Below are 12345 nucleotides of genomic sequence, written 5' to 3' on the forward strand. Positions count from 1 at the left end.
AAATGGTCATTGATACGGAAATGCATACCAGAAACGGCAGCGAAATTTCATTTTAAGCCCTTTACACGGGCACATGTCCAGACATCCTTGGATCACAGCGGGGAGTGGGAATCGGCACCTCCTTTTGAGGGGACATGTTGGCATTAACGTGTAATGTTGAGATTTCACCTGGCTATTCCACCTTTAAGGTACACCCTGCAGGAAACCTGCCCATGTGGGCCAGGAAACATGTCCAAGGGTGGTGTGTAGCCATGATGTACGTAAGCGTACCAAACTGGAAACAGCCCCAAGAATCATCAACAGCACATGGGCAAATGAATGCTCAACGGTGGACTATTTCGCAGCGGTGCAAATGATTTGCAGCTGTTGCTGTGACCAGAATAACGTTTATAAACCACGTGGAGTCAGTATTAGCTTACAGAAGACATTCGTGTAGCATGTCACTTTTAACAAAGTTAAAATCAAGCACAAGTAGGAAATACATTTATGGAGAGGCACCTGTGTGGTAAAAGTATTCACACGGGAAAGGGCTGATGAACACAAAACTCAGGGTGAGCCGCCACAGGAAACAGGCAGGCGCAAGGGGGCGGCTAGGGAAGCGCTCGGGGTGCAGGCTGCGGCTCTGCTGCTGGTGTCTGACTCCTTAAGTTGGGTGGTGGGGCCTTTGAGGCTTGTTTTGTTGCTTTATAACTTACCTAGATGTGGCATGTATTTTTACATGTGTTAAATTTTCATTGAACAAGTTTCCATAAAAATACCTCAAGCACAGGTAGTGTATAGTGCAATGACCCTGTTAATGCTGATGATAATAACAGCTGATATTTAATGAACACCCCCACCTCATGCATTTTAATCACTGTCACTACTCCATAACAAATAGGTAGCTACTATGACGATGCCTATGTTATGGATGAGCAGATTGAAGCTCAGGGAGTTTAATTGCCTGAGGTCACATAAGAGTGTCCCTCGGGTGTAACTCCAGGTGTGACTCCTGAACCTGGGCTTAGCCATTCACTCATACTGACTATTGGGTCCCTCTTCATTCCATTTATCTGGAACTCCAGGGTCAGGAAGATCAAGAAATTTGCCTAATGTGACATAGCGTAAAGCAGGGCTAGGACAAGGATGCAAGTATCTTCTAGGGTTTTCCCAGTTCACCCCGGCAGCAGATCACTACGCGATACAACGTGTTACACAGACCAGGAGTCGTGTTGGAGGCAGAGCAGGGGACCTGCAGGGCTGCAGAGATCTCATCATACACCTGTTGGTTGGAGTCGCACTCACCAGGAGCCGGAGCAGACGGCGCTGTGTGTGATGGAGGAAGGGGGCCTGAGGTCTTGCCCCTGACCCGATATTCCTGCTCAGGGCCCTGTTTCTTCCCTCATATTTGTTGGGGTGTCACCAGTGGGTGACCTCTGAGGTCTCCAGTGAGGGCAACAGGTCCTGACCCAGGCTGCCTAGCTGAGAACCCCTGCTCCGCTGCCACAACTCCTTGAGGATCTCTGAGCCTGAACTTCTTCCTCTTGTTTTCTTAATGCTTTTTTTAAAAAAGATTTTATTTATTTATTTTTAGAGAGGGAAGGGAGGGAGAAAGAGAGAGCGAAACATCAATGTGTGGTTGCTGGGGGTCATGGCCTGCAACCCAGGCACGTGCCCTGACTGGGAATCGAACCTGCGACATTTTGGTTCACAGCCTGCGCTCAATCCACTGAGCTACGCCAGCCAGGTGAACTTCTTCTTAAAAATGGGGCCAACAGTGGCACTCACCCCATGGTTGAAAATCAAGTGACTTAATTATAGATACCTTAACACGACACACCGCGTATAATTCAGCACTGTGTATGTTTATTGTTTTCGCGCTTAGATGATGTGTGATCTGTTAGTGGATAAATCACCACCGTTCTCCCTCCTACTTCTGTGGGGCATGGAATTCCCTTTTCTTCACCTTGCCTGCCAGGTGAACTCTCATTCATTTTTCAAGGCTATCTCAAATATCATCTCTTCTTTCAAGCCCGTGACTGTTTCAGACGGAATTTGGTCCCTCCTCCGTGCCAGCACGTGTATTCTGTGTCTGTCCCTCACGGCACTGGTCGCACTGTCGTGCAGTCTTTCTGTGGAGGTGTCTCTCTGGCTGACCAGCCCGTGATTTCCTGTCCTGGGCACAGTGCCCGTCACATAGTAGATGCTCAAGAAATGTTAGATGAGTACCTGGCAGACACAGGGATGGAAACTTAAGTTCTAGAAGTTCACCTATTTTTTCCATTATGTTTCCTGAAAACATAATAGAACACCATTAAAAATTAAATTAGCTAAGAACAAAAATCCAACGTTCTTAAACTTCATTTGTTCAATGTATATTTTTTGAGGTTCTACTGTGATATGTTCCAAAGACTGACCGTGTGGCCTGAGGATTCAGTGAGTAAGACGACAGAAGGGGGGATAATTAATAATTTGGAGTGACAGGCACATCTCAGGACTATCCTGGACAAACTGGGAAATGTGATCGTTATTGCAGGGAATTTATGCTATCGAGAGGAAAGTTGTCCAGAAATGATCTTACGAGTTCAATCTAGGTTGCTAGCACAACAAGCTAGAAAAAAGGGTTTCTTCCACATTTTCCAGCGGAAGGTGCTTCACGTAGCTCAGTTCCCGTAGGATTGGAGGCTTTCTCCTGGCAGTTGGGACTGCTACATCCCATGGGCTCCACGTTCCCCAGGTTCTACATAGCTGGCCTCCCCAGACAACTACTGGAATTGCAGGCTCCCCAAAGCCAAATATTTCAGCATGAAGCAGCTTACTGACAGAGTTGCTCATCAGAAGTGTGAGCCCAAGGAGGCTCCCCGGGCAGGCAGGCAGACCCACACTGCGAAGCCAGTGGTGCCCTGGCCCTCTGTGCACTCACAGGATGGTGGGGAGGAACCTCACATTTGCTTCGGTGGATGTAACTTTTCCCTTATTCCAGTAAAGCCTGCGCGCGCCTCAACTCAGACCAGGTGACACAGTACAATGTGTCTCGGATCCTGGTACATGCAGGAGGGTATGCAGAAGAGGTTCTCACATACAGCTTATATACATATGTATTATATACGATGTCTGTCTAGAAGTTATCCAGCCTTGTAATGTGAAAAATAGAGGCATTTACTGAACAAGATCCAAGATCCAAGAAACATTGTACACAGGACAATGATGCTTCAGTCCCCTTCAAAGTAGGCACATTGGGACCTCACACAGTTGTCCCAGCTGTCATCAGTTGTGCCGTTGCATTTTCCTGAATCTCATTGACAGCCTGAAATCTCTTCTCTTTCAAAGGTGATTTTAGTTTTGGGAAGAGCCAGAAGTCAGGAGGCAACCGAGTCTGGGCTGTCGGAGGGCTGAGTCCCCTGGGTGACTTGGTGGCTTGCCACAACACCCTGCACAAGACGTGATGCAGGAGGGGTGTGTTGTCATATACAGGTTCCTTGGGGGAATGTTCAAGCTTAATGCAAATTTTTTCTTTTAAATATATTTTATTGATTATGCTATTACGGTTGTCCCAATCTTCTCCCCTTTATTCCCTTCCACCATGCACCCCCCTCCCATCCTTATTCCCCCACTTTAGTTCACATCCATGGGTCATACATATAAATTCTTTGGCTTCTCCATTTTCCATACTAACTTAACCTCCCCCTGTCTATTTTGTACCTACCATTTATACTTGTAACCTGTAACTTTCTGCCCATTCTTCCCCCTTCCCCTCCCCACTGATAACCCTCTGTGTGATCTCCATTTCTGTGATTCTGTTTCTGTTCTAGTTGTTTGCTTAGTTTGTTTTTGTTTTAGTATTTTTAGGTTCAGGTGTTGATAGTTGTGAGTTGTTTTCATTGTACTGCTTATATTTTTTATCTTTCTCATTTTCTTAGATAAGTGCCTCTAACATTTCATATAATAAGGGCTTGGTGATGATGAACTCCTTTAACTTGACATTATCTGGGAAGCACTTTCTCTGCCCTTCCATTCTAAATGAGAGCTTTGCTGGATAGAGTAATTTTGGATGTAGGTCCTTGCCTCTCATGACTTTGAATATTTCTTTCCAGTCCCTTCTTGCCTGTAAGTTCTCTTTTGAGAAATCAACTGACAGTCTTATGGGAACTCCTTTGTAGGTAACCCTCTCCTTTTCTCTTGCTGCTTTTCAGGTTCTCTCCTTATCTTTAATCTTGGGTAATGTAATTATGATGTGCATTGATGTGTGTTTCTTTGGGTCCAACTTCTTTGGGACTCTCTGAGCTTCCTGAGCTTCCTGGAAGTGTGTTTCCTCTGCCAGATTGGGGAAGTTCTTCATTATTTGTTCAAATAAGTTTTCAGTTTCTTGCTCTTCCTCTCTTCCTTTTGATACCCCTATGATTGGATGTTGGAAGGTTTAGAGTTGTTCTGGAGGTTCCTAAGTCTCTCCTCATTTTTGAATTCCTATTTCTTCATTCTGTTCTGGTTGAGTGTTTCTTCCTTCCTTCCATCCAGACTGTTGATTTGAGTCCTAGTTTCCTTCCCGTCCCTGTTCATTCCCTGTGCATTTTCCTTTATTTCACTTTTCATAGCCTTCACTTTTTCCTCTATATTTTGACCATACTCAACCAGTACTGTGAGCATGTTGGTTACCAGTGTTGTGAACTCCTCAGCTAATAGGTTGGCTATCTCTTCATCACTTAGTTGTATTTTTTCTGGAGCTTTAATCTGTTGTTTTATTTGGGCCATATTTTTTTCCCTTGGCACACCTGTTGTATAGTCGGGGGTGGAGCCTTGGGTGCCCGCCAGGGTGGGGCAATCCATGTGGCTGTGTCCTGGTGCTGTATATGGGGAAGGGTTCCAAGAGGGAACAATGACACTTGCTAAGCTCTCGGCCAGCTTTCACTCACTTCTGCCACTACCTACCAGCAAAACGGGCCCTTCTGGTGCTGATTCTCAGGTGGGTGGGTTTGTTCTAGGACCTGTGGGTCTCTCCAATGAACTTTCCTGTGAGGCTGGGAGTATCTCCCGCCACCGCAATTCCTACAGGTTTTTCCAGTCAGAGGTGTTGAGACTTTATTTCCCCATGCTGGAATTCTGGGTTGCACTATCTGTCTTGCTCCCCAGTTGTCTCTCCCAGTTTATCTGGAGGAAAATATGGGACCACCCTGGTCCTCCAGCCGCCGCCGGTCCTCTCTGCCCCGGCTGCCTGTCTCCACCCCCTCCTAATAGTCTGGATGAATGTTTCTTCTTTAATTTTTTGGTGGTTGGACTTCCATACAGCTTGATTTTCAGGCAGTTCTGGTTGGTTTTTTGTTTGTTTTTTAAATTTGTTGTTTTTCTTCCTTGGGTTGAGTGAAGAGACAGCATGTATCTACCTATTCCTCCATGTTGGCTGGATGTCCTCAATGCAAAATTGATGCAGATTTGTTGCTCTGCTTACGTAGTATTTTTCAGTGTGAGGGCCACACAATGTACATGCTCACTCAACAGTGTCTACCACACCCGCTGACTAGTACAGTGAAGTTGTCATTGTTTGCACATGCGCATTCCAGTCCATTCTGCTTGGCTGCCAGGGTCCATTGATATCAAAAAACTGTTTTCATTGTATTAAAAATGGCTAGACTTTGTCCAGACAGACCTCGTATATTATATACATATGTTTATATCCTGACGTATATGTTTTTATATACTGACATACACACATAGGGAAGTCATATAAAATACTGTTGTTGGTTATGGTCAAAAGTTGTAAGGCCCTGTTTTAGGTAAAGAAGCCTTCTTTGCTTCACAAGTGTGTGTGATCTGTGTGTGATCCCTGTGCTTAAGTACTTATCAATATAGTGGTCAAGCCCTCTGGCAAATTTGTATCTTGGATAGCCTGTATGCTCTACTGCATTAGTGCTAGCACTCAGGTGTTCAGATAGCGAGGGTTTCTGAGGACAAGACTCACTGGGGAGGAACTCAGGTTGCCTCAAGTAAGGCACACCCCAGAGGCACACTGGTGGCAATGAATCAACAATACCTGTTTATGGACTTCAGCCTCCCCCCAAGGTGACTTTGATAGAGCCTTATGGTGGAGTTCTGGAATTTGGCCCTTTTCTGTGTGTGTCCCTGAGTCCTAAGTTTGGATTGTATGTGTGACTCTTCTGGTGACACCTTTCTGTCCTGGGTGGCTCAGAAACTGAGTCTGAGTCCCCCATCTTCTTTGTGGCTCAGCCCTTCCTTGTCTGCATGACACCGGACACTACTCTCTTTGCATATTGGCAAAGAGCTGCTGAGTTTAGATCATAGATGGAATGTGACCTTCCATGTCACCTGTGCAGAGGAAAGACCAGCCTGAAAGAGCCAGAGACAGTCAGTAGATTCTACAACAGACTACATTGGGAAGAGGGAAGACACAGGCACCATAAAGCAGCAGGTACAGACAGGCATTAGGTTCACAGGGAGAAATTTGAAATCAGCAAGGAGGTGGTACATCAGCAGAAAGAACGAAGACCAGGTCTGCCTGAGAGCTGACATGCTGGGATTCGCCAAGGTGGGGCGTCTGTTTCTCTCTGTGACTCTGTTCATTCTGGGAATGCTGGGGAATGGTTTCATTGTGGTGGTCAATGTCAGGAGCTGGTTCAAGAACAAGAGAATCTCTTGGTCTGACTTCATCATCTCTGCACTGGCTCTCTCCAGGATTGTTCTGCTATGGATTCTGTTTCTTGACTGTGTATCAATGGCAATCTTTTCCAAAGTCTTGGCTGAATTGGGACCACTGGAAGTTATTGGTATTTTCTGGACATTTACAAACCATCTGAGCATTTGGCTGGCCACCTGCCTTGGTGTCCTCTACTGTCTGAAAATAGCCAGTTTCTCCCACCCCAGGTTCCTCTGGCTCAAGTGGAGAGTGTCCAGGATGGTCGTGTGGATGCTGCTGGGTGCACTGCTCTTCTCCTGTGGCAGTGCCATATCTCTGATTCCTCAGTTTCAGATCTATTCTCTTCTCCGTGAAACTGCTGGTGCAGGGAATGTGACTGAGCACTTTGGAAAGCAAATGGGTGAATATCAGCAGATTCATGTTCTTAACATGCTGTGGTACACCCCTCCCCTAATTCTGTGTCTGGCCTCCTACATCCTGCTCATCCTGTCCCTGGGGAGGCACATGCAGCAGATGCGGCAAAGCAGAAGCAGCCCCAGTGATGCAAGCACTGAGGCCCACAGGAGGGCCATCAGAATTATCCTCTCGTTCCTCTTTCTCCTCCTGTTTTATTTTCTTGCCTTTTTAGTTACATCATCTAGTTATCTCCTACCAAGACCTGAGATGGCTACAATAATTGGAGAAGTAATTACAATGCTTTATCCTGCTAGCCACTCATTCATTCTCATTCTGGGGAACAACAAGCTGAAGCAGACCTTTGTGGAGCTGCTCTGCTGTGAGTCTTGTCATCCAAACCCTGGGCCCAAAGGACCGCTTGCCCCATAGACTGGCAGAGGAGACTGGCGGGAGCCTGGGAGTCCTTCAGGTGTGCTCCAGACCACATGGCTCCTCCCCACCCTCCTGAGGCACCAGTCCTGTGACATCAGTAGGATAGAGGCAGTACTGCTGACCTGACCCACCCAAGGATACTTTGCATGACCTCCCATTTGTGTGGTTATTTTTGAGACTGTAAAACAGCTGTTGGAAAATGTCAGTATAGTAAGAACACTCTCAGTATGTGGACATGGGGTGGTATTTCAATAACTGTCAGCCCAATATCATGAGCCGATAACTAGCATTTATGTGAAGTTCATACTGCCAGTGACAAGCCCATGTGAGTGCAACAGGGTAGTGAATTGTGGGACAGAGAAGAAGCATTGCAGCCCCCCAGACTGGGTTTGAACTGGCCTCAGGCAAGGCATTCTAATCACCTGTCTGATCCTCTGGTCCCTCCCTTTAAAATGTGGGCTGTGACCCCAAGCTCACAGGGTTTTGGAGATCCACGAGACCACGTGTGCCAACCTTTTAGTTCAGCGTATTGTGTAACGTGCTCAATTGGTGAAGATCCTAATTGTCACTAATGGTGAATTGTGCAGCAGTTCCTTCGAAGACATTAGTTCCCACAGACCCATTGTGTCATCACACAATGGAGTGACAACTAGACCTTGGGTACTGGGTCCCATCCAGTCTTAGAGTGGTGAAGTCAATCCCTTCCATTCCAATTGTCTTTGCATTACTTTGTCATTATGCTAAAGCAAATAATCTTTTTCTGTATTTTTTCTGAATTCAAGTTATATTTATTTATTTATTTTTTATTTTTGTTCCAGTACGGTTGTCTCCATTTCCACCCCACCACTCTTCCCCAGCCTACCCATCCCCTAGTAGGATGCACAATCAAGTGTGTGATCAGCAAGCAACATTGGGAGAAATAGAGTATGATAGAGAATGTATGATAGTCACACATGTGGGAAAGGGAAACATGGATTGGTGAATCCTTTGAGTTCCCCAGCACATATTTATTGTATACAAGGTCTTTCCAGAAGTATGCAGCCTTGTAATATCAAAGATAGAGACATTTAATGCAGAAGGTACAAGATTTAAGGAACATTGTACATAGGACAATGATGCCTCCGTTCCCTTCAAAGTAGCCACCTTGGGACCTCACCAAGTTCTCCCAATCCCTATCAGCTGCCCAGGTGTATCTTCCTGAATGTTATTGGCGATCTGAAATCTGTTCTCTTCAAAGATGATTTTCATTTTTGGAACAGCCAGAAGTCGCTGGGCACCAATTTAGACTGTAGGGGGATTGAGTCACCCGAGTGATTGATGGTTTGCCAAAAACTGTGAATGAGATGTGATGCATGAGTGGGCATATAGTCATGATGAAGCTGCCGATCACCAGTTGCCAATAGCTGCATTCTTCTGAATCATCTGAATAGTTTCCACAGAGGAATGTTCAAGCTAAACACAAAATTTAATGCCGATTTTTTGCTCTACTTATGTAGTCATTTTGAATGCAATGGCCACGCAGTACACATGCTCACTCAATGGAGTCTGCCACCCCCACTGAGTAGTACAGTGAAGTTGTCATTGTTCACACATGCCCATTCCAGTCCACTCTCCTTGGCTGCCAGGTTACATGGATGTCACACAAACTATTCTTTTTATATTTACAGACATTGTATGTTATATACATATAAGTGGATCATGGCATTTATGTTTTTTTATATAGTGACATACACATACAAGTCATACAAAATATTACTGTTGGTCATGGTCAAAATGTGTAAGATCTTGTTTTAGATAAATAAGCCATCTTTGCTTGAAAAAATGGTATCTGTGTGTGGTCTCTGTCAGCTCAACTACTTATAAATATAGTGGTCAAGCCCCCTGGCAAATTCATACCTTGAATTGCTTATATGCTGTACTGCACTAGTGCTAGCACTCAGGGGTTCATACAGCGAGGATTTCTGAGGACAAGGCTCACTGGGGAGGAACTCGAGGTCCTTCGAGTAAGGCACACCCCAGAGGCACACTGGTGGCAATGACTCAACTTATACCTGTTTATGGATTCAGCCTTCCCCCAGGTGTCTTTGATAGAGCCTTATGGTGGAGTTCCGGAATTACCCCTCCCATTTTGTGTCCTCCCTCTGGATTGTGTGGTGACTCTTCTGGTGACACTCACTGTCTGTTCTGGGTGGCTCAGAAACTGAGTCTGAGTCCCCCATCTTCTTTGTGGCTCAGCCCTTCCTTGTCTGCATGACACCGGACACTACTCTCTTTGCATATTGGCAAAGAGCTGCTGAGTTTAGATCATAGATGGAATGTGACCTTCCATGTCACCTGTGCAGAGGACAGACCAGCCTGAAAGAGCCAGAGACAGTCAGTAGACTGTGCTCTACAACAGACTAGATTGGGAAGAGAGAAGACACAGGCACCATAAAGCAGCAGGTACAGACAGGCATTAGGTTCACAGGGAGAAATTTGAAATCAGCAAGGAGGTGGTGCATCAGCAGAAAGAACAAAGACCAGGTCTGCCCGACAGCTGACATGCTGGGATTCGCCAAGGTGGGGCATGTGTTTCTCTCTGTGACTCTGCTCATTCTGGGAATGCTGGGGAATGGTTTCATTGGGGTGGTCAATGTCAGGAGCTGGTTCAAGAGCAAGAGAATCTCTTGGTCTGACTTCATCATCTCTGCACTGGCTCTCTCCAAGATTATTCTGCTGTGGATTCTGTTTCTTGATTGTGTATCAATGGTGATCTTTTCCAAAGCCTTGGCTGAATTGAGACCACTGGAAGTTATTGATGTTTTCTGGACATTTACAAACCATCTGAGCATTTGGCTGGCCACCTGCCTTGGTGTCCTCTACTGTCTGAAAATCGCCAGTTTCTCCCACCCCACGTTCCTCTGGCTCAAGTGGAGAGTGTCCAGGGTGGTCATGTGGATGCTGCTGGGTGCACTGCTCTTCTCCTTTGGCAGTGCCATGTCTCTGATTTGTGAATTACCGATCTATTTTCTTCTCCGTGAAACTGCTGGTGCAGGGAATGTGACTGAACACTTTGGAAAGCAAATGGGTGAATATCAGCAGATTCATGTCCTTAACATGCTGTGGTACACCCCTCCCCTAATTCTGTGTCTGGCCTCCTACATCCTGCTCATCCTGTCCCTGGGGAGGCACATGCAGCAGATGCGGCAAAGCAGAAGCAGCGCCAGTGATGCAAGCACTGAGGCCCACAGGAGGGCCATCAGAATTATCCTCTCATTCTTCTTTCTCCTCCTGTTTTATTTTCTTGCCTTTTCAATTACTTCATACAGTTACCTCCTACCAAGCAGTGAAATGGCTACTATAATTGGACAACTAATTACAATGCTTTATCCTGCTAGCCACTCATTCATTCTCATTCTGGGGAACAACAAGCTAAAGCAGACCTTTGTGGAGCTGCTCTGCTGTGAGTGTGGTCATCTGAAGCCTGGATCCAAAGGACCGCTTGCCCCATAGACTGGCAGAGGAGACTGGCGGGAGCCTGGGAGTCCTTCAGGTGTGCTCCAGACCACATGGCTCCTCCCCACCCCCCTGAGGCATCAGTTCTGTGACATCAGTAGGATAGAGGCAGTACTGCTGACCTGTCCTACCCAAGGATACTTTGCATGACATCCCATTTGTGTGGTTATTTTTGAGACTGTAAAACAGCTGTTGGAAAATGTCAGTATAGTAAGAACACCCTCAGTATGTGGACATGGGGTGGTATTTCAATAACTGTCAGCCCAATATAATGAGCTGAGAACTAGCTTTTATGTCAAGTTCATACTGCCAGTGACAAGCCCATGTGAGTGCAACAGGGTAGTGTATTGTGGGACAGAGCAGAAGCATTGCAGTCCCCCAGACTGGGTTTGAACTGGCCTCAGGCAAGGCATTCTAATCACCTATCTGATCCTCTGGTCCCTCCCTTTAAAATGTGGGCTGTGACCCCAAGCTCACAGGGTTTTGGAGATCCACGAGACCATGTGTGCCAACCTTTTAGTTCAGTGTATTGTGTAACGTGCTCAATTGGTGAAGCTCCTATTGTCACTAATGGTGCATTGTGCAGCAGTTCCTTCGAAGACATTAGTTCCCACAGACCCATTGTGTCATCACACAATGGAGTGACAACTAGACCTCGGATACTGGGTTCCATCCAGTCTTGCGGAGGTGAAGTCATTCCCTCCCCTTCCAATTGTCTTTGCATTACTTTGTCATTATGCTAAAACAAATAATCTTTTTCTGTTTTTTCCTGAATTCTATTTATTTATTTATTTATTTTTGGTCAAGTAGGGTTGTCTCCATTTCCACCCCACCACTCTTCCCCACCCTACCCATCCTCTAGTAGGTTGCACAATCAAGTGTGTGTGATCAGCAAGCAACATTGGGAGAAATAGAGTATGATAGAGAATGTATGATAGTCACACATGTGGGAAAGGGAAACATGGATTTGTGAAACCTTTGAGTTCCCCAGCACATATTTATCGCATACCAGGTCTGTCCAGAAGTTATGCAGCCTTGCAATATCAAAAACAGACATTTATTGAGGAAGATCCATGATTCAGGAAACATTGTACACAGGACAATGAAGCCTCAGTCCTCTTCAAAGTGGCCACCTTGGGACCTCACACAGTCTCTCAATTGCTGTTAACTGCTCAGCTGTATTTTCCTGAATCTCGCTGACAGTGTGAAATCTGTTCTCTTCAAAGGTGATTTTTTGGAAAAGCCAGAAGTCGCTGGGCACCAAATTTGGGCTGTAGGGTGGTTGAGTCACCTGAGTGATTGATGGTTCACCAAAAAAACTCTGCACGAGATGTGACGCATGAGTGGGCACATAGTCGTGATGAAGCTGCCGATCACTAGTTGCCCATAGCTGCATT

At 45.9% G+C, this 12345-nt stretch overlaps 2 protein-coding genes across 2 annotated transcripts; both read left to right on the top strand.

Moving 5' to 3' along the window:
* Positions 1–6387: 6387 nt before the first annotated feature.
* LOC114508123 (taste receptor type 2 member 3-like) lies at positions 6388–7450 on the top strand. Its single transcript, XM_028526129.2, has one exon. It carries the CDS (start codon positions 6500–6502, stop codon positions 7448–7450), a length of 951 nt encoding a protein of 316 aa, XP_028381930.1. The 5' UTR covers positions 6388–6499.
* A 2544-nt stretch (positions 7451–9994) lies between these two features.
* LOC114508130 (taste receptor type 2 member 3-like) lies at positions 9995–10963 on the top strand. Its single transcript, XM_028526135.2, has one exon. The coding sequence runs from the start codon at positions 9995–9997 to the stop codon at positions 10943–10945; it is 951 nt and encodes a 316-aa protein (XP_028381936.1). The 3' UTR covers positions 10946–10963.
* The last annotated feature ends 1382 nt before the right edge of the window (positions 10964–12345 follow it).

Source organism: Phyllostomus discolor, chromosome 10 (genome assembly GCF_004126475.2).
Source record: "Phyllostomus discolor isolate MPI-MPIP mPhyDis1 chromosome 10, mPhyDis1.pri.v3, whole genome shotgun sequence".
NCBI lineage: Eukaryota > Metazoa > Chordata > Mammalia > Chiroptera > Phyllostomidae > Phyllostomus > Phyllostomus discolor.